Genomic DNA, 22,315 nt, shown 5'->3' on the forward strand with positions numbered 1-22,315 from the left:
TTACTTCCAGGAAGAATTATTGGATGGCAGGGTGACAGGGCCACAAATGAGACTTTTTACATGGTTATCCTTTCACAGGCTTTGAATTACGTATCATATTCACATACTATTTCAAAAGATATGCCTTAAAGAAAAAATGTATTAAAAATATTTTGCATAATATAAAGGAAAATTATATCTGAGCCTCTTAATGTGTTGGTTCTTTGACTACTTTGCTAAATTATGGTCTAGATTTTTGGTATTTAAAGAAAATGTCTTCGTAAATTTCAACTAAATCCAGAAACTAAATCCTTCTTTGATGTTATTCATTCCTTAAAGAGTGAATTCTATCTAGGTAGTGATTGTATTTGTAAGTAAAAGATAAAGACTCAGGGGTCCAGTGTTGCAGCAAAGCAGGTTAAGCTGCCACTTGTGACATCTGGCATCCATTAGGAATCCTATGAAGTAATGGTTCAGGTGCAGCTGCTCCGTTTTGATCTAGCTCCCTGTTAATGCACCTGGGAAAGAAGAAGATGAGGGCCCACACTACTTGGGCTCCTACCAACCCATGCGAGAAACCCGGACATAGTCCAGACTTCTGGCTTCAGTCTGGCTCAGCCTCGGCCAGAGCAGCTATCTGGGGAGTGAACTAGTGGGTAGAAGATCGATCTCTCTCTCTCTCCTCTCTCTCTGTCATTTTGCCTATCAAATAAATAAGTCTTTAAAAATTAAAAATCTTTTTTCAAAGATGAAGAATCAGATTATCTTCAAATTCCTTTTCAATATCCTTTAATTTAGCAGCCCTGTCTCTACAACTGCTTCAAGACCCTACTCTCCAAAGAGCCATCTGAAGGCCTGTGTGACAAGGGAAAGATTATTAGCCTGTTTCATATTGCTTATCATGGGAGGAAAAGCTTCTTGATGTCAAAGGCACATGATCTAAGTTTAAAAATTAAGGGTGATGTAGGAAAAAAATAAAACAAGAACTAAAAATACACACATTAAAAAGTTTCACAGAGAGACAGGGAAAAACAGAGACTTCACAAAGAGAAATTGCTATCAACAGCCTTTCTGGATAAATTGAAATTTTAACATTGTAATAGGATATATGGGATTATCTGTTACCACAATTGTACTGGTTCTAAACGAAAATGTCAAGTGAAAGTAAGCTGTATTCCAATACTCAAGATGATCTCCAGGCATTAAGTTTGACGTTAAATTCCATAGTACTTTGCATAGGTACTGTTATCGCATTACTTTAGGGCAGGGTCTTTTCTCCACAGTGGCACTACTGCCATTTTGGGCCAGATAATTCTTTGTTATGGGAGGCTGTCCTATGCATTAGTACACACTAGATGCCAGCAGCAGTCTCCATAGTTGTGACTACCAAAAATGCTTTTTTCAGATATTGCCAAATGCCTGCTGGGGTGAAAAATTGCTTTAGAGAGAAGGAAGCAAGAAAGCAGAGTTACAGAAATATCTTTTCCTTGTGCATTTTTGTTTCCTTTAACTTGTGATAAGCCTCTGGTATGTTTTGATATTAAATCAGTTTTGCAAAGTACAAGAGAATGTGTAAATTATAATTTATTACACCCTTGGGCATAGCTTAATAGAGTAAGAAATGATGATAAATATTAAATAACCAAATGCGTTGATTTCTTAATGGCTATATAACACTACACAGCAGAAACTCAAAATCAATGTTAAAAAGCAAATCACCACCTTCATCTGATTTATAATCTTTATATATTTTTCCTAGGCTTATCTTTATTTTTGATAGACAAAACCAATACCTTCAAGAGGAAGAAAAAACTCAAGCTGTTGGTAGCTCTGAGTCACAAACCTGGCTTATGTCACAATGTGAGCAAAAATAAAATTGATTAAAATAGCATTCATGCAAAGCAATTGAAGTTGTGGACATCCTGGTCTTGTAAGCATTTTGAAGAACTGATGGGACTGTGCAGAGTCTATCTCTTGACCATATGCAAGTGGTGCTCTTGGATGATTCTGAAGTACTGATTCTTGATTATCTTCACAGAAATACCAGTGTGGCTGCCTTCTATACAAATTTAGTAAGCACAGGCTACTTACTTCCAGTGAATGCTATCCATCGAGCATATTTTGTAGCTTCTCTTCGCCAGTGGGAAGCCACCAGCAAACCACATGTGACAGTCAATGAAATGATTCCCATAATGATAAAAAACAGTGTAGTGATCCACTCTGGGGGAAGCCGGGGAGGGATGCACGTCCGATCTCGTCCGTGGATTGTTTGACACTGTCGCACAAGGCCCACAGTGAGTGCTCCTGGGGAGATGCAAAAAGTGGGAATACTTTAATGGAGCTGGAACATCCAGGGAATATTTCCCACCACCTTCCCTTTGGCCCTTAAATATCATCAGTCTCTGTGAGAGTCATTCAAACATTGACTTCCCCTCAGTCTGCTGAAATTCCTAACGCAGACACCCTTGCTTAACATACAAAGCAAAAGTGCATTAAAGAAAACCATACACTTCACAAACATCACAAAAGGCAGTTCTTTCATTCTTTTCTTTTAAAATAAAGGTCTTTTTTAAAAAAAGATTTATTTATTTGAAAGTGAAAGTTCCACAGAGAGAGAGAGAGAGAGAGAGAGAGAGAGAGAGAGAGAGGTCTTCCATCTGATAGTTTACTCCCCAATTGACCACAACGGCTGGAGCTGTGCCGATCCAAAGCCAGGAGCCAGGAGCCTCCTCCGGGTCTCCCATGTGGTCACAGGGGCCCAAGGACTTGGGCCATCTTCTACTGCTTTCCCAGGCCACAGCAGAGAGCTGGATTGGAAGAGGAGCAGCCGGGACTAGAACTGGCGCCCATATGGGATGCCAGCACTTCAGCGCGTTAACCCACTGTGCCACAGCGCCAGCCACAAGGTCTTTTTTCTTTTTTCAAGATTTATTTATTTATTTACATGAGAGGCAGAGTTACATAGAGTGGGAGAGACAGAGAGAGGTCTTCCATCTGGTAGTTCACTCCCCAAATGGCCATTAACAGCTGGAGCTGAGCTGATCTGAAGCCAGGAGCCAGGAGTTTCTCCCAGGCCTCCTATGCAGGTGCAGGGGCCCAAGCACTTGGGCCATCTTCTACTACTATCCCAGGCCACAGAAGAGAGCTGGATCAGAACAGGAGCAGCCAGGACTTGAACTGCTGCTACTTTTACCCGATATGCGATAGTGCCGGCCCCTCAGTCATTCTTTAGACAAACACTTTTCTCAGCATTATGTCAGGTACCATCTAGGTTCCAGGAAAACTGTGAGTGACCAAGATAGATGAGGTTCCTTACAGGAAGAACTGGGATTTTTCTATTCCCAGATCCCAGACTCACTGTATATTATTTTATTTTAACCGAGGAGTAGGTAAAAGCCACATCCTGCAATGCCAGCATTTCATATAGTTGCTGGTTTGTGACCTGGCTGCTTTAACTGCGACCCAGTTCCCTGATAGTAGCCTGGGAAAAACAGTGAAAGATGGCTCAAATGTTTGGGCCCCTGCCATTCACATAGGAGACTGGATGGAGCTCCTGGCTCAGGGCTTCAGCCTGGCCCAGAGCTGGCAGTTGCCACCATCTGGTAAGTAAACAAGTAGTCAGAAGCCCTCTCTGTGTGTCTCCCTCTAACTCTTTCTAAATAACTTAAAAATAAAAGTAAAGAGAAATATGTAAGACATCTAATCATAAGTAAATACTAGATTAAATACTAGAAGCAATGTATTGATAAAAGTTAAAGGGGCTAAGAATATCATCAGTTGGGTCCAGCACTGTGGCACAGTTGGTTAAGTTGCTGTCTACAGCGCGGACATCCCATATGGGTGCCAGTTCATGTCCTGGCTGCTCCACTTCCATTTCCGCTCCCTGCTAATGCCCCTGGGAAAGCAGGGCACCATGTGGGAAACCTGGACGAAGTTCCTGTTTCCTGGCTTTGGCCTTGTCCAAATGGTCTAGCCTTGGCCACTGTGGCCATCTGGGGAGTGAACCAGCAGATAGAAGACATCTCTCTGTGCTTCTCACTCTCTCACTGTAACTCTGCCTTCAAATAAATGAATGAATCTTTTAAAAAAAGGAATATTTTAAGTCATTTGATATCAAATGCAAACAAAGGTTAGAGAAATTGGTAGACATCCCCTCTCATTTCATAAGTGCACCAACTTTTGTACAATGTACAAGGGTTCACTTTGCTAAACCACCACTGCAATGCTGCAACAGAGAAGTATAGGGCAAATTTTTTTTAAGATTATTTTATTTCAAAGTCAGAGTTACATGCGAGAGGTAAGAGAAAGAGAGACAGAGACAGAGACAATCTTCCATCCACTGATTCACTCCCCAAATGGCCGCAATGACTAGGGGTGGGCCAGGCTGAAATCTGGAGCCAGGAGCTTCATGCAGATCTCCCATGCGGGTTCAGGGACCCAAGCACTTGGGCCATATTCTACAGCTTTCCCAGGCACATTAGCAAGGAGCTGTATCAGAAGTGGAGCAGCTAGTACTTGAACCGATGCCCATATGAGATGCTGGCAATAACAGGCAGTGGCTTAACTCACTAGCCACAACTCTGGCCCCACAAAGGCAAATTTCAAAGTCCCTCCCCTTTCATGTTAAATAACATGAAAGTCATTTTTGTACAATATTAAGCGTTTGAGTGGAAATGTTGTGACACAATGGGTTAAGCCATCACTTGGGATGCCAAATCTCCTATCAAGATTGCCAGTGTGGGCTTGGCTACTTTGCTGCTTCTGCTTGTGATCAGCTTCCTGCTATTGTGCATTCTGGGAGGCAGAAAGTGATGGGTTAAGTACTTGGGTCTCTGCCACCTACATGGGAGACCTGGATGGAGTTCTAAGCTCCTGGCTTCCACCTGGCCCAGCCCTGGCTGATGTGGGCATTTGAAGAGTGGACCAGCAGATGGAGGATCTCTCTCTCCCTCTGGCTTTCAAACAAACATTAAAAAACCAAGTGCTTGGGGCAGGTGCTGTGGCGTAGTAGATAAAGCCGCCGACTGCAGTGCCGGCATCACATATGGGCGCCGGTTCGAGTCCCGGCTGCTCTACTTCTGATCCAGCTCTCTGCTATGGCCTGGGAAAGCAGTGGAAGATGGTCCAAGTTCTTGGGCCCCTGCACCCACGTGGGAGACCCAGAAGAAGCTCCGGGATCCTGGCTTCAGATCGGCACAGCTCTGGCTGTTGCAGCCAACTGGGGAGTGAACTAGCAGATGAAAGATATCTCTCTCTCTCTCTCTCTCTCTCTCTCTCTCTCTGCCTCTCCTTCTCTCTCTGTGTAACTCTGACTTTGAAAAAAATAAATCTTAAAAAGAAAAAGTGCTACTTTTCTGTAAGAATTTTTCCATGTCAAAACTAAGGAGCCCCTCTATCAAATTTGAGATGAATTAATTTACTGAAACTCAAATCAGGAAAGTGAAAGAGTAATTATTTTCTCTGCTTCCCTACTAAGAATGATTAAAATATTGCTTCTGAACAAAACTGCTTGTTTCCCCTTGTACGAGCAGCTGCAAATGAGAAAACAGTTACCAAAAACACAAGAATAGAAATTTCTGGAGCCACTGAAAACATAACAGCTTTCTGGCTCTGGTTTTTCAGTCTGCATTTTCAGAATATGAATACAAATTAAAAATAAAAACGACACTAAGTTCAAAAAACACAGAACCTGCCATGAATCAGTGCCTTCTATGAAGAGTCAGCAGAATTCCCAGGAGCACTTTGGGAAGCTGCTGTGGTAGAAGCAGACCAGGGCTGGATCTGTGTAGAAATGTATTTGTGGGCAGGTGGGGCTTTTGAAGGAAGATGCTTTTGTGCAACTTTTATTTTGCCATTGATACATTTTTAAAAATAAAGCAATGTGGTGAGAGAAAATGAAGCAAGAAATCAGTTTTATTCTCAAAATTGACTTATAGTCTTCTTTTCCTCTAATGCTAAATCTGACCATAACTCTAGAGGAAGAAGATAAACTAATACTTTTGCTCCCACATGATCTAATAGTTAGATCTAGTGATCTCTACACAGGTACAAACAACATTATATTTATGGGACTGTCATGAACAGGATGAAGGCAGATGGGACAAAGTGAGTAAACCTCACCATAACGTCATCCATGCTGCTTGGAGCTGAATGACTTCATAGGCCAAAGAAATGTACCTCGGTACACATTTTTGAACTACTGCTAACCTTTAAGTTTCACAGTTACTGCATGAAACCAGAAGAGGGGATAGGGAAGGGGTGTGTAGGCATCAGAGTGTTGCATGACTGTACTTAAATTGAAACACTAAAGAGTTTCCCTGGGGGAAAAAAACCTGGAGGAGAGAAATGTCTAACTATGATAAAGCATTTTATTATAATTTTGGAAATAAAGAAGGCATTCACAGCAGTGCCCAAGAACTCCTAACAGAAAACTATTCCTGGCCAGTCAGCAAAGACTTCTAACAAATTAGTTTTTTGTTACCATTGTTCCATTTACTTTTTAAGCTTCATCTTTTAAAAATTATTTATTTCATTTTATTTGAAAGGCAGACACATACACAGACACACACACACACGGACAGAGAGAGAGGAGAGAGAGGAGAGAGGAGAAAGAATCAATCTTCCATCCACGAATTCACTCCCCAGATGCCCTCAACAGCCAAGAGTGGACTAGGCCCAAACCAACAGCCCAGAACAGCATCCAAGCCTTCCACATGGGTGGCAGCGACCCAAGTACTTGAGCCATCACCTGCTGCCTCCCTGGATGCACATTAACAGGAAGCTGGATTGAATACAGAGTAGCTGGGACTCAAACCAGGCACTCTGATATGGAATGCAGGCATCCCAACCAGTGACTTTAACCACCGTGTTATTAAACATGTCATTGCTGGACTGGAAGAGGAGCAACCGGGACTAAAACCGGCACCCATATGGGATGCCAGTGCCACAGGCGGAGGATTAACCTAGTACGCCATGGCTCTCTCTGTGGCCTGGGAAAGCAGAAGAAGATGGCCCAAGTGCTTGGGCCCCTGCACTGGCATGGGAGACCAGGAAGAAGCATCTAGCTCCTGGCTTCGGATCGGCGCAGCTCCGGCCGTTGCAGCCATTTGGAGAGTGAACCAATGGAAGGAAGACCTTTTTCTTTGTTTCTCTCTCTTATTGTCTGTAACTCTACCTGTCAAGTAAATAAATAAAATCTTAAACAAACAAACATGTTACTGCTACAAAAAACTGCAGGCAACAGAAGACCCTCTGACAAAATGTAACACTGGGCTCTTAACAGCAGCAGCTTCCTTCATATACAAAAGATGTTTAATTGGTTACCCTACAATTCAACAGAACTTGATATTTAAATATGATTTTTTTTTTTGCTGGTAAATATTAAAAGTCATAGGTTCAGGAAATCATAATGAAAATGTCTCTCCTTCAAAATACTTTGAGGGGCTGGAGCTGTGGAGCAGCAAGTTAAAGCCCTGGCCTGAAGCATTGGCATCCCATATGGGAACCTGTTCTAGTCTGCTCCTCTTCCGATCCAGCTCTCTGCTGTGGCCTGGGATAGCAGTAAAAGATGGCCCAAGTCTTTGGGCCCCTGCACTCACGTGGGAGACCTGGAAGAAGCTCCTGGCTCCTGGCTTTGGATCTGCAAAGCTCCGGCCATTGTGATCACCTGAGAATGAACCAGCGGATGGAAGATTCTTTCTGTCTCTACCTCTCTCTGTAACTCTTTCAAATAAATAAAATACATTAAAAAAAAATACTTTGAGTATCCTTATGTTGCCTCTCTCCATTTATGGACATAGTGAGGAATATTAGGGATGAAATTTAACTTAACCTCCTGTGCCCGGAGACTATTAAACTTTCTAAGTAGGACTGCTTTTATCTTCTCCTGCTGGCATACTACACCAAGTAAATATAAACAGAACAAGTAAGACAGTGAAAATTACACCTATGCTGTCTACAAACCAGCTGGAAATAACCTGACTGATGTTTGATGTTTAAAGAAGTGCTAGGGGCCAGCATCGTGGAGTAGTGAGTAAAGCCACTGCCTGGGACACTGGCATCCCATACAGGCAATGGTTTGTGTCCTGGCACTCCACTTCTGATCTAGCTCCCTGTTAATGCATTGGGAAAGCAGAAGGAGATGGCCCAAGTGCTTGGTCTCCTGCACCTATGTGGGAGACCCAGAACAAGTTCTTGGCTTCAGCCTGGCTCAGCCCTGGCTGTTGGTGCCATCTGGGGAATGAACCAGCAGAAGGAAGATCTCTCTCTCTTCCTTTTTAACACTGACTTTTAACACAAATAAATAAATCTTTAATTTTAAAAGAAGCACTATACTCTTGTATTTGCAAAATTCTTTTTTTTTTTTTTGACAGGCAGAGTGGATAGTGAGAGAGAGACAGAGAGAAAGGTCTTCCTTTTTGCCGTTGGTTCACCCTCCAATGGCCGCTGCGGTCGGCTCATCGCGCTGATCCGAAGCCAGGAGCCAGGTGCTTCTCCTGGTCTCCCATGCAGGTGCAGGACCCAAGGACTTGGGCCATCTTCCACTGCCTTCCTGGGCCATAGCAGAGAGCTGGCCTGGAAGAGGGGCAACCGGGACTAGAACCTGGTGTGCCGGCGCCGCAAGGCAGAGGATTAGCCTGTTAAGCCACAGTGCCGGCCGCAAAATTCTTAATCACAACAAATCAAGACCAAGAATTTAGTAGCTCTATTCTGGAAGAAAAGAAAGCTAATGCTAATGGACAACCAGAAGGAATAAGGCATATAAGAAAATCAACACACATTTATTAAGCGTCTCTTAGCACTGTTGTTTGGGTCACAACTAATACCATCACATTCTCAGTGATAACACACTTTGTTTGACTATATTATACAAGGGCTAGTGCAAACAGTGTTTTGGCCAACATTGTTATTAAAATTCATTTTCTTAAGACTCTAAGCCAACAAAATTTATATCATAGTCACATATTTTCCATAAAGTAACTACCTGGTGGAATCTCTGGGGATGCCTACGCTGCTACTGGTAAATATTGTAAATTCCAGGTTAGCATCTAAACTCTCACCACTGAATTATGTCCTCCTTGTAGATTCAAATCCATCACTCACACTGTCAAGATCTTTTACTTCTCCTAAATTTGTTCACATTTAGTCTGTATCACACAATTGTAACCTCACTTTCCAGATAGCCTCTTTTTACTCCAAATCAAACACCGTCTTTTTGAAGAGGAAACTACACCTTCTATGTTAGTGGAAAACCCCAAGATGACTTGCAGCAGTGAGTATAGAGCAGGAATTAATAAGCATTTGATGGGTTTAAATGAATTAAAAGCAAGCTAAATTTAAAGCCATCCAGTATTAAGTATGCTCTTCTACAGTACTATCTTACCCTGGTTCCTACAGCATCCACTAATTCTTTTTTGATAGAACAGGTATTTTGCCTCTTGGAGGGGCCAATTCCATTCCCCAATCAGCCAATCCATCTTTACTGTGCAGCTGTTTCCTAGGTAACCAATTCAGCCAAATAAAAGATTTGCACACAATAGCAAAAAGGAAACCAAACTAGGACTACAGCATCCAGCATGCCTCTTAGTATCTCACTTGTGTATCCTAACACACAAAAAGAAGAAGTCTTTATGAGTCTTACCCCATTTAGTGAGGGTATCCTAACTAAAGAGGCTTTTGACACTCATCACCTACAGATCTAGACGCTGCAGAAACAATTTAGCACAACCAGTCTGAGCATGCCTGCTGCCACAGTGAGGATAATTATAAGGCCTATCATCACTACTTGTAAAAGCCGTGTCACAGAAAGTCTGTAACACAGCACTTGTAAAGCAGAGAGGCACACACCCACCAGAGACCTGTCTGCGTGAATCATATGAAGTGCTTGCCAACCTGGTCAGAGAGAGTTTTCCTACGTGGGATTGGATCTGAGCAAAAGTGGTGAAGGTAAAATCTGCAGCTGCCTTCTCCCATATCCCTGCTCTGTTCTCCTCCCACTCACAGCGTTGCCTTCCTCTTAGGGGCTTTCCCTGTCAGCTCCAGGCAGTGTAATCTGGCCTGCCCCACCTGCTGTGGATCTCTTGCTCTATCTTCCACCTGGGGCTCTAAAATCTCTTCTTGGCAAACTAGCTCAGTGGTTACACATACCAAACAAATGCTTTGTCCCAAATGTCTTAATGATTGAGAAATGCTTAACATGGTACCCTTCCCAAGAGCATTTGCATTTAAGGGACGATATTCCAGTTTAACTGAATTTAGGGAATTTCGTATCTTAGTGACAGGTAGGCTGATGAAATAGGAGACTTGGGGCGGAGAGGGGACATGCATATAGAAATGCACACTTCTCTGGGTAAGCCATGCCCTGGCAGCTCAAATGTTAAGTGAGCAGAAGTATAAGCACAGAAAAGCAAAGCCTATAGGTAACTCACTGACCCAAACAATACTGTATCACATGACTGCAGCAGATTTCAACTCTTTGTAAATCCGTGTGTTGCACTCCTTGGAGACAGTTTCTATTGACTGCATTTCCTCTTCCTGTGTATAGGCCATATACTTCTGTTTCCTTGCATGTTTTGTAATTTTTAGTGGAAAATTAGAAGTTTTAAATAATGTAATGTGACAACTATGGAGACTAAATCCCTCCCTTGCCCAGGATTTGTTGTTGCTACTGTTTGCCTATTGCCTTTCCTGGAATAATTCCAGATTCTTTGTTGTGTGTGACCTCTGAAGTTTCTGGTTCCATTAGTTCAGTAGTTAGCTAACGGTTTAAACAAGATTTCCTGAAATGCCTTGAACTAAAAAGTCTCTCAACCCTTGCTGAGGAGCTTTCTATGTGTTCCAGCTGGCAATTAACACTCTGCCTTGGTCCTCACTTCCTACTCACACAGAGCCTCAAGGTTGGCTAGCAGCATGGTTTTAGGGTTTCACAGTTCTCTCTGGGCATGTGTGTGGCCTGCTGGAGTTCCAGGAATATGTTGGAGCTTTTCAAAGACTCCTATGAACATTCTGTTCTCTAAGCTCTGAATTTGTTCAAATAAAGACAAGCCTTGAAAATGGAGATTTTCAGGGCCGGCACTGGTGTAGCAGGTAAAGCTACCTCCTGCAGTGCCGGCATCCTATATGGGTGCCGGTTCGAGTCCTAGCTGCTCCATTTCCGATCCAGCGCTCTGCTATGGTCTGGGAAAGCAGTAGAAGATGGTCCAAGTCCTTGGGCCCCTGTACCAGCATGGGAGACCTGGAAGAAACTCCTGGCTCCTGGCTTTGGATTGGCGCAGCTCCAGCCACTGCGGTCAGTTGGGGAGTGAACCAGCGGATGGAAGACCCCCCCCACCCCGCCTCCTCTCTCTGTGTAACTCTGATTTTCAAATAAATATTAAAAAAAAAAGAAAAGAAAAGAAAATAGATTTTTCTATTAGCTGCCAGACAGATCAAAAAGTATCAACTCTGGGGATGGAGCTGTATTTTTTTTTAAAGGTCTTCCATCTTCTGGTTCACTCCCCGAATGGCCACAATGGCTGGAGCTGGGCTGACCAGAAGCTTGTAGCCAATGGGCACAGGAGCCCAAGTGCCCAGGCCATCCTCCACCACCCTTCCAGGTCAACAGCAGAGAGCTAGCGCCCACATAGGATGCCAGTGCCACAGGCATGGTCTCAGCCCACCACACCACAGCACTGGCCCCTCTGGGGATGGAGTTTTAAGGAGGGCACTAAACCCTTTGCCCTCTTAGAGGGTTGCTGGACCGCTGCTTTCAACAGCTGCCATAGTTGCAAGGCTACTGACTTTCAGAGCCACTGGGGAGAAGGAGTTAGGATTGGCACACTGTAAACTGCAACAAAACTTTCTGTTCTTACCAATATTCAGGTGGTTTTCTTGGGTAAATACTCCATGGATATTACAAACCTTTGGTTAATTTCCAGAGTTCTGATAATGTTGAGCTGTTTTTGCCAGGGTTCTCATTGCTTTCACAGAGGAACAGATATTTAGAGGTTCTTCCTTCACTGTTACAAAAGGTAAACCCAAGAGCTCACAATTTGAATCTCAGCTTTGCCACTAAGCGGGCAAGTAGTTTAATCTTTTTTAAATTTTTATTTAAAATTTATATTTATTTGAAAGGCAGAGAGCCAGAGACAAAGAAAGAGATTTCTAATCACTAGTTCACTCCCCAAATGCCCACAACAGCTGGGGCTGGGTCAGGCTGAAGCTAGGAGCCTAGAACTCAATTGGGGTATCCACATGGTGGCAGGGACCCAAGTAGTTGAGCCATCCCCAGTTGCCTCCCAGGGTGAACATCAGCAAGAAGCTGGAAAGGAGCTAAGAGTGATATTGGATGCAGGCATCCCAAGCTGCCTTAACTGCTACAGCAAATATCCATCCCTCACTTAATCTTTATTACATTTTTAAATTTATTAATATAGAGAGAACCGATTTCATGAATTTCATAGATAGGATTCCAAGAACTCATTTAATCTTTTTAAGTAAGCCTGCTTCAGCCGAAAAATAATACAATCTACCATTTAGGTTTATGTGAGAATTAACAAAGGTGATGAGACAATACCTGTAAAAACTGGGATTTCAAGCACTGAATAACTATTACATCTTTTTCAGGAAAGGAAATCAGACATTTTTGTTTTGGCTTAAAAATACTACAGAGAGGGCCGGCACTGTGGCTTAGCAGGTAAAGCTGCTGCCTGAAGTGCCAGCATCCCATAAGGATGCCAGTCCAAGTCCCAGCTGCACCACTTCTGATATAGCTCTCTGCTATGGCCTGGGAAAGCAGTGGAAGATGGTCCGAGTCCTTGGGCCCCTGTGCCCACGTGGGAAACCTGGAAGAAGCTCCTGGCTCCTGGCTTCAGATTGGTGCAGCTCTGGCTGCTGCGGCAGTCTGGGGAACAAAGACCAGCGGATGGAAGACCTGTCTCTCTCTATTTCTCTGCTTCTGTCTCTGTAACTCTGCCTTTCAAATAAATAAATAAACCTTTTGAAAAAAATACTACATAGGACAGTAGTAGATACTCACACTCAACCTAGTAGCACGTTATGAAGCTCACATTTCCAAAGAAAAAACATGACACTGATGGCTGGTAAGGCAGTCATAAAAAGTACTCAGCACAACATGCTCCAGGTCTAGTGGCTTTGATGTAACATTCAGGTAGAAGACTACGCACAGATAAATTCAGACAGACTGGGATAAAATTTCTATGGACAAATTTTATGGGAATAGCAATGCTGGAACTCTGGGATTGAGGATGATTTGCTATTAACATAACAAAACCACAAAATGTTTTGTTAGCAAGAAAAAAAATTAACTTTTGAGTTTTTCTTTTCCTTTACATCCTACTAGCTGCTCCCCCTATCCTTATTTAAAAGACAACTACGAGAATGGATGTAGCTGTTAAGATGCTTGTGTCCCACACTGTAGTACCTGGGATAGATTCCTGGCTCTGGTTTCCAACTCCAGTTTCCTGCTAATGCAGGTCTGGGGTGGCTGTGGTGATGGCCCAAGGAATTGTGTTCCTGCCACCTGATGTTAGTGCCAGTTCAGTCACTGCCATTGTGGGCATTTGGGGAGTGATTCAGCAGATAGGAGCTCTCTTCTTATCTCTGTCTCCTGAATACATAAATAAAATTTAATAAAATAAAAGACAACTATTACTAGCTGTTTCTAAGGGGGACTATGGTTCCAAGGTCACTTACAGCTGATTAAATCATAACCAGCATTGCCCTCTCATTGTAGTTTGTTCTGCCAGCTCTTGGCTTTGGGTCTAATCTCATGAATACATTAAACACAAAGTGGCAGTGAAACTATTTTAAAATCAGCCTTATTGACAAGACATGGTACCAGATTCTGTCCTCAGTTTGCCTCTGCCAATCACTGAGGCTCTTAAAATATAATGTGGAGTGGGCATTTGGCATAGTGATCAAGACATCATTTGGGACACCTACATCCCATATTTGAGTGCCTGGGTTACAGTTTGGCTTTGCTCCCAATTCTAGCTTCCTGCTGATGCACACTGTGGGACGCAGCAGGTGATGGCTCAACTGACTGGGGTCCCTATCACCTGCACAGGAGATCCTGATTGGATTCTCAGCTCCTGGTTTTGGCCTGGCTCAATTTCAGCTGCTGCAGGCATTTGGGGAACAATCTAATACACAGGAGATCGCTCTCCCTCTCTACCTTCCAAATAAATAAAAATTTGGGAGGGAGATATATGAAGAAGTCATTACATGTTTATACAGTCTGAACAATGTGTAGAAAATATGCAGAAGGAGGGGTCTGGAGCTATGGTGTAGTAGGTAAAGCCACCGCCTGCAGTGCTGGCATCCCATTTGGGTGGTTGGTTTGAGTCCCAGCTGCTCCACTTCCGATCCAGCTCTCTGTTATGGCCTCAGAAAGCAGCAGAAGATGGCCCAGGTCCTGGACCCCTGCACCCATGTGGGAGACCCGGAAGAAGCTCCTGGCTCCTGGCTTCGGGTCGGCTCAGCTCCTGCTGACGCGGCCGATTGGGGAGTGAACCAGCAGATGGAAGACCTCTCTTTCTCTGCCTCTCCTTCTCTCTGTGTAACTCTGACTTCCAAATAAATAAATCTTTGGAAAAAAAGAAAACATGCAAAAAGGTATTCATCACACTTTCTAAGAGTGACCTCCTCTGGTTGAGTGGGACTAGAGGTGAAGTGGGGAGTAGGGTCAAGAACTCTCAATCATGCATGAATTGAAGCACATGCACTGGATCTAAAAGATATTATGAGTACACCAAAGAAATTAACAGTAAACCAAAACAAACAAGATAAAGTTAAAATAGAATTTAAACTACAATGTCTGTATTTGCTATGCCATTTCAGTGAGGATATCATGAGAAACCCCATAGAGGAGTTCAACAGATTATACTGGACACCCAGTGTTTCTCCTCTGACTGATTTGGCACAAGAAATCCTATTTTTTACCTAAATGAATAATCTCCATGTTTCATATGCAGAAATGACCTGGCTTAAGACACGTGATATAGGTAAAGAGAATAAAGTTAAACATATTTGGTATGCCATATAGCTTTTGTGGGCATAAAAGTACCACAGAATTATTTGCAAAAATATTTTAGTATAAAGACTGCACATTAATGACTCTACAGTTTATGGACCATGATCAAAAATAAATAAATAACGCAGCAGATGAGAACAGCTTTCAATCATGTGAAACTCCTAGCCAAAAGCAGTCATAATATTTGAGAATTTAGCAATGAAAGGAATCTCAGATGTCATCTGTCCTAATTTCTCCAAATTGGGCTTTAGAGAATAATAAAGCCCAGAGAGAGTAAATGATAAATTTAAGGATACAAAGTAACTAGCAGTGCTGAGGCTAAAATCCAGATTTTCAATTACCCACTTTAAAATTATCCTTACCACATGATGCTAACTTCCCTGAACACCATTCATTGAGAAAAGTAAATGAACAGTATTTCTAAAAATACCTTCAGGAACACTCAGACTTCTATCAGAGCAGTCTTAATTACAACTTTGCAAGCACAGTGATAGTGAGTCTAAGAGAAATGCTCATGGGAGGTCAAACAAATACACAATGAGGGAGATTATGTCTTTGGGTTTCTCCTGGCAGTTTACAGGAGCAACTCCCTTGGGTTCTATTTACTCTAAAATGTAAACTCTGCCCACACTAGCCACTCTTTCTCAGAAATGTTCAACGAATACCCTATTCCCAGCTCATTCTCCTCATTCTTTGTCTCAAGAAGCAAAGGATCCCCCACTTTAGGCTCTTATACCATCTCTGAGGACTCTCTTTATAGTCTCCTCTCAAACATCAAATTGAGTGCTCATGTTTGTTTAGATACCATAGTCCAGAAAATGTGCACCACCACTTTCTGAAAAAGCAATGTGTAAGGTAAGTCACAATAAGTAAGTAACCATCTTCAAAGTACAATAAAGGGTCCATTTTATGATGCCAGGTCTGTCAAAATAACTTTTTAAACTAGCTGATATTCCAGTATTTTGGTTACAGAAATTCTTTCATATTCCAATGTTAAATAAATTCAAATCATTTCTGCAATATATTGTATTCCAATTTACAGAGGCAGGTGCTATGGTGTAGGTTAAGTCTCTGCCTGCAAGGCCAGCATCCCATATGGGTGCCAGTTTGAGTCCCAGCTGTTCCATTTCTGATCTAGCTCCCTGCTAATAGCCTAGGAAAGCAGTGGGGGATGATCCAAGTGCTTGGGCCCCTGTACCCACCTGGGAGACTCAGAGGAAGCTCCTGGCTCCTGATCAGCCCAGCTCTGGCCATAGCAGCCATTTGGGGTGTGAACTAGTGGATGGTGGACCTCTGTGTCTCTTCCTCTTTCTGTAATTCTGCCTCTCAAATAAATAAATCTTTTTCAAAAATTTACATTAACATTCTGATACTAAATCAAACTTTAACTATTTAGACATACTTGTTGTCTTAAATGTATCTGTATCAGATGTGAGAGTTCAGGCTGTGAAAGAAACAGTCAGGAAAGTGAAGAGGCAACTGACAGAATGGGAGAAAATATTTGCAAATTATGCAACTTAATAAAGGATTAATAACCAGAATCTACAAGAGATCAAGAAACTCCACAACAACAAAACAAACAACCCACTTAAGAGATGGGCCAAGGACTTAAACAGACATTTTTCAAAGAGGAAATCCAAATGGCCAACATACAAATGAAAAATTGCTCAGGATCACCAGTCGTCAGGGAAATGCAAATCAAAACCACAATGAGGTTTCACCTTACCCGGGTTAGAATGGCTTACATACAGAAATCAACAAACAACAAATGCTGGTGAGGATGTGGGGAAAAAGGCACACTAATCCACTGCTGGTGGGAATGTAAACTGGTAAAGCCACTATGAAGACAGTTTGGAGAGTCCTCAGAAACCTGAATATAGCCCTCCCACACGACCCAGCCATCCCATTCCTCAGAATTTACCCAAGGGAAATTAAATTGGCAAATAAACTGCTATCTGCACCTCCATGTTTATTGCAGCTCAATTCACAATGGCTAAGACATGGAATCAACCTAAATGCCAGTCAACGGAAGACTGGATAAAGAAATTATGGGATATGTACTCTATGGAATACTACACAGTGGTTAAAAAAAAAATGAAATCTGGTCATTTGCAACAAAATGGAAGAATCTGGAAAACATCATGCTGAGTGAAATAAGCCAGTCCCAAAGGGACAAATATCATATGTTCTCCCTGATCTGTGACTACTAACTGAGCACCTAAAAGGAAACCTGTAGAAGTGAAACTGACACTATGAGAAGCAGTGACTTGATAAGACAAGGAACAACATACTATTTTCTTTTTAGTGTTTTCTTATTTACTATCATTGGTTGAACTCTTTACTTAACACAGAATTATTCTTAAGTGTTTAAATTCAACTGAAAATTGATCCCTATTAAAAATAAAAGTGGAAATAAGAAAGGGAGATGTACAGTTCAGTACATGTTCCCTTGGACTTACCCCTAAGAATAAAGCTAAAAACCTGCCATGAGACTCCAAATCTCATTAATGCCATCTTACTAGTTACAGTGATCAGTTTAAGTTTACAACTGATCATAAAGATAGGAATAAGTGTCAAAGAGGTCACATAAATAAGACTAAGTGTCTGCTAATAATAATAGATAGAATTAAAAAGGAGAAAACTATCCAACATGGCAAGCAGGCCACACAGCAGACTCATAGAATGACAAATGCCCTAAACAGCATTCTGGCCTCAGAATCAGCCCTTAAGGCATGTGGATCTGGCTAAAAAGCGCATGAGAGCATTTCAGGCATGGAAAGCCAAGACACTGTGGCAAAAAGTGACTTATATGAAAGATCTCTGTGAGATACTGGTGGAAAGGGGCCATCAAAGGAGGAGGTACCTTTCTCTGAAAGGAGGAGAGAACTTCCACTTTGATTATGGCCCTGTCTAAATAATGTTGGAGTTTGGACTCAAGAGGTGTCCATAGCCTTGATAGCTCATGACAAGAGCCTCAGGTGATCACTGATGTCATAAATAAGAGTGTCAATTGTTAACAACAGGAGTCACTGTGCACTTGTTCTCCATGTAGGACCTCTGTCCTTAATAAGTTGTACTATGAGAATTAAACGGTACTTTTTACTTTGTGTGTCTGCTTTGGGTGCAAACTGTTGAAATCCTTACTTTCACTTTAAGAAAGAGAATATAGTCTGTGGAATTCTATCTTCCTCTTATTGTTCTCTCATGGTATCTTTGAGATCCTTGCTTTCTTGGGCTTAGATGATAAAAAATAAGTCAATTTGTGTTAAATGCATAGATCTACTAAATATTTTAAAAATTAATCAGAATTGTAACAGCTTTGATAGTACAAGGGAAGTCAGTTTAGCCCTGAGAGAAGTGTGAGTTCTGTGTCATTAGTATGGTTTCCTTAATTGCAGAGGAGGACAGATTTAAGAGTGGAAGGCTGTGGAGAAAGAGCAAGTTCTGATTCTGACAGCTGTTCTTCCATTTAATCTTAAAGAGGCACTTGTGTTCTCACTGTAGTTATATTTGGCTTTGGGGCAAAAACGTAAGGTGATAAGTCCCTCAATTTTCAAAATTAGAAAACACCACCTAAGCTTTTGCAGAACATCTAAAATCAGTGCCTTATTAAGAAGCTTACATTTGTGGTAGACATACTCTGCAGGGGAACCATACATTAGACATGGTCCCTGATGAATCTGAAGAGTCTGCTATCATGCTTCGAGATATGCCTGGCTCTTCTGTTCGAGTCTGCTCAGCACAAAGTGCTACACCAAGCTTTCATTCATTTAGCAAATACTTACTGAGCATACACATACTATGTGAGAAGTATGAAGAACACAGGTATCTCTGAATTTCAAGAATTTATATACAGAAAGCCAAGCTGTACATCCACAGAAAGTTATCAAGGACAAAGATAGTACACAACAGGATGTAATCTAATGCCAAGGGAACTGTGAAGCTCTGTAGGTCTAGGAAGAAGAGATAATCACTCCAGTTATATGCATACCACTCATGTAATTCTGAGCCAGAAACTTCACTTCTTTAGCTCTAATGCCCCATTTTACAAATGAAGAACTCCTAAACAGCTCAAGATACCCCTCCACAATTGTTTAAATTAGCTTTACTGAAGTATAAACATAAAATTTACAATTTTAAAATGTGCAGTTTAATGAGTTTTAACAAATGTACACAGCCATATCCATTATGATAGAATATGTACATTACCTAAAAACTTCCTGCAGACTCCTTTGTAGTCAATTCCTTCCCCCAGGCTCCAAGATAGATCTGCTATCACTACAGTTCTGCCTCTTGTAGAATTTTACATAAATGCGATCACACACCATTTGCTGATATAAGATAGCTATAAAATATTTGCACATCGGTCTTTGTGTAGGCAATGCTTTCATTTCTACTATGTTAATACCTAGTCGTGAAAATGCCAGTTCATATGGCAAGTGTGTATTTTAAAATTTCTAAGAAAAATTACCATGGGCTGACGCTGTGGCACAGTGGGTTAACCCATCACCTGCAGTGCCAGCATCCCATGTGGGTGCCCATTTGAGTACCAGCTGCTCCACTTCAGATCCAGCTCCCACCTAATGTGCCTGGGAAAGTAGAAAGTACTTTGGCCCCTGCTACTCATGCGGGAAACCCAGAAGCAGCTCCTGGCTCCTGGCTTTAGCCTGGCCTAGCCTTGGTTGTTGCAGCCAACTGGGGAGTGAATCAGCAGATGGAAGATGTCTCTTCCTCCCTCCCTCTTTCTCTGTAACTCTGCCTTTAAAATAAATAAATATTTAAAGAAAGAAACTATCAGTCTGTCTTCTATAGTAGCTGCTATCATTCTGCATTTCCACCAGCAATATGACACTTCAATCTAGAAAATTTCACCTGTTCCTGTATTCATCAACACTTGATATTATCAGTCTTCTTAGTTTTAGTCATTCTATCATTTATTTTTTCATATTGATAACTAATTTTTTAAAATGCAATTTTTAAAATTATATCACCTTAAAACCTGTACTTTGGGGCCAGCGCTGTGGCACAGCGGGTTGACACCCTGGCCTGAAGTGATGGCACCCCATATGGGCGCTGGTTCAAGACTCGGCTGCTACACTTCTGATCCAGCCCTCTGCTATGGCCTGGGAAAGCAGTAGAAGATGGCCCAAGTCTCTGGGCCCCTACACCCACGTGGAAGACCCAGAAGAAGCACCTGGCTCCTGGCTTCAGACTGGCCCAGCTCTGGCCGTTGCAGCCAATTGGGGAGTGAACCATTGGATGGAAGACCTCTCTCTCTCTTTCTTTCCTCTCTCTGTGTAACTCTTGACTTTCAAATTAATTAATTAATTAAAAAACAACAACAACAACAACAACAAAAAACAAAAAAAATCTGTACTTCCCATCACTCTTAGGGTAGAAACCAAATCCTTAGCTTGGCTTACCAGATGCCATATAGCCTAGACTATGCCTGTCTCTCAGTTGTAGGTCCTTTCCTTACTTCTCCTGTGCTCTGTATGAATCTGCCCCACTGTTTTTCCCTCAATTCACTGGGTTATTATGTTATTGCCTTTGCATGTTTTTCCTTTTGCCTGCAGTACCACTTCCTGCCCATTTTCTTGCTAACTACTACAATTCTTTCATTCTAAATTTGTCTTTTTTTTTTTTTTTTGGGCAAAGACTTCCCCAGTACCTTCCTACTGTCCTACTGTTATAGGATCCCATATTTCTCCTTTTATAGCACTTATGACAGTTACATTTATTTCCATGCTTTTTGTTTATTGCCTCTTTGAACTGCTATACTACAAGCTCACTGTGTGGTCAGCATGTATTTTAATTATCCATATATCTAATGCAAAGCATCGTGTATGACATGATATTAATATAATAGATAGTAATGAGCCACTGTCAATATATTCTATATAAATTTTGTGCCTATTATTTCAGAACCCATATGTCTCACAAAATTCCCATTCCAGAAACTCAATCTTCAGTGCAACAGTGCTGGGAGGTGGGGCCTAAAGGAAGGCGTTTCGGCCATAAGTGGAATGATGCCATCAGACAAAGGCCTGCAGAAGTAGGCCGGCTCTCTTCTGGCAGATGAGGACAGTGTTTTTCCCCTTTAGAGAGATGTGCCTGATGTTAGACTTCGCAGCCGCCAGCACTGTGAGAAATACATTTCTGGTCCTTACAAGTTACCCAGTCTTGCTGTTTTGTTACAGCAGCACAAAACAGACTAAGACACCACATTTTATCACATTATTCTCTTCTTCCAAAATAAAAAACTAATTAGGCAATAATTAGTTTTCATTTTAAGGAAGGGATTGTTTAAAGAGTACCTTTCCTAGGCCACTAACACTATTTAGTTATTAACTATTTGAGAGAAAACTAAACAGAAAAAACAAATATTTACTTCAATAAGCCAGCAAAACACTTCACATTTCAATGACATACCCAATAATAATTATTAATCCTGATATAATGTTCTCATTATATCATGCATTAAAGATATCTCCAGGGGGCTGGTGCTGTGGCACAGTGGGTAAAGCTGCCACCTGTAGTGCCAGCATCACACATGGGTGCCAGTTTGAGACCTGGTTGCTCCACTTTCGATACAGCTCTCTGCTATGGTTTGGGAAAGCAGTAGAAGATGGCCCAAGTGCTTGGGCCCTGCACCCACATGGGAGACCCAGAAGAAGCACCTGGCTCCTGGCTTCAGATTGGCCCAGCTCTGGCTGTTGTGCCCATTTGGGGAGTGAACCAGCAGATGGAAGACCTCTCTTTCTCTGCCTCTGCTTTTCTGTAACTCTGCCTTTCATAAAAATAAATAAATCTTAAAAAAAAAAAAAAAAGGTACCTCCAGAATAGAATCAGAAATGCATTTTTATCATGGTCAGTCCACTGTTATCTATGTTTTAGGGAAGAAGCTGGTTCTTAATGGACAATGCTGTTTTCTAGAACTGCAAAATGTAAATATAGAAACATTCAAAATGGTCTAACTTGAAAAAAGGGAGAAGGAAGCAGCAATAGATAACTTGAAGAAAGAAAAAGACTAGAGCACTGACAACAAATGTCTGAATTCTTGTCTCAGTGGCAGGTGAATATGTAGCTGTGCCCCAGCTTATGAAAGTAAAGGCTTAAGAAAAGATGGCAGAGGCCAATGTTGTGGCATAGCAGTTTAAGCCATCACCTGCAGTGCCAGCACCCCATATGGGCATAGGTTCAAGTCCTGGCTGCTCTGCTTTGGATCCAGCTCCCTGATAATGTGCCTGAGAAAGCAGCAGCAGATGATGATCTAAGTCCTTGGGCCCCTGCACCCACATGAGA

At 41.9% G+C, this 22,315-nt stretch overlaps 1 protein-coding gene across 1 annotated transcript in view; it reads right to left on the reverse strand.

Moving 5' to 3' along the window:
• The window catches only part of MOSMO (modulator of smoothened), a 63,721-nt gene that overhangs the window by 4,187 nt on the left and 37,219 nt on the right, over nucleotides 1–22,315 (reverse strand). The window contains exon 2 of the mRNA XM_062179952.1: nucleotides 2,071–2,283. Within this exon, the coding sequence (XP_062035936.1) occupies nucleotides 2,071–2,283 (213 nt within the window). The remainder of the gene's footprint in view (nucleotides 1–2,070; nucleotides 2,284–22,315) is intronic.

Source organism: Lepus europaeus, chromosome 21 (assembly GCF_033115175.1).
Source record: "Lepus europaeus isolate LE1 chromosome 21, mLepTim1.pri, whole genome shotgun sequence".
NCBI lineage: Eukaryota > Metazoa > Chordata > Mammalia > Lagomorpha > Leporidae > Lepus > Lepus europaeus.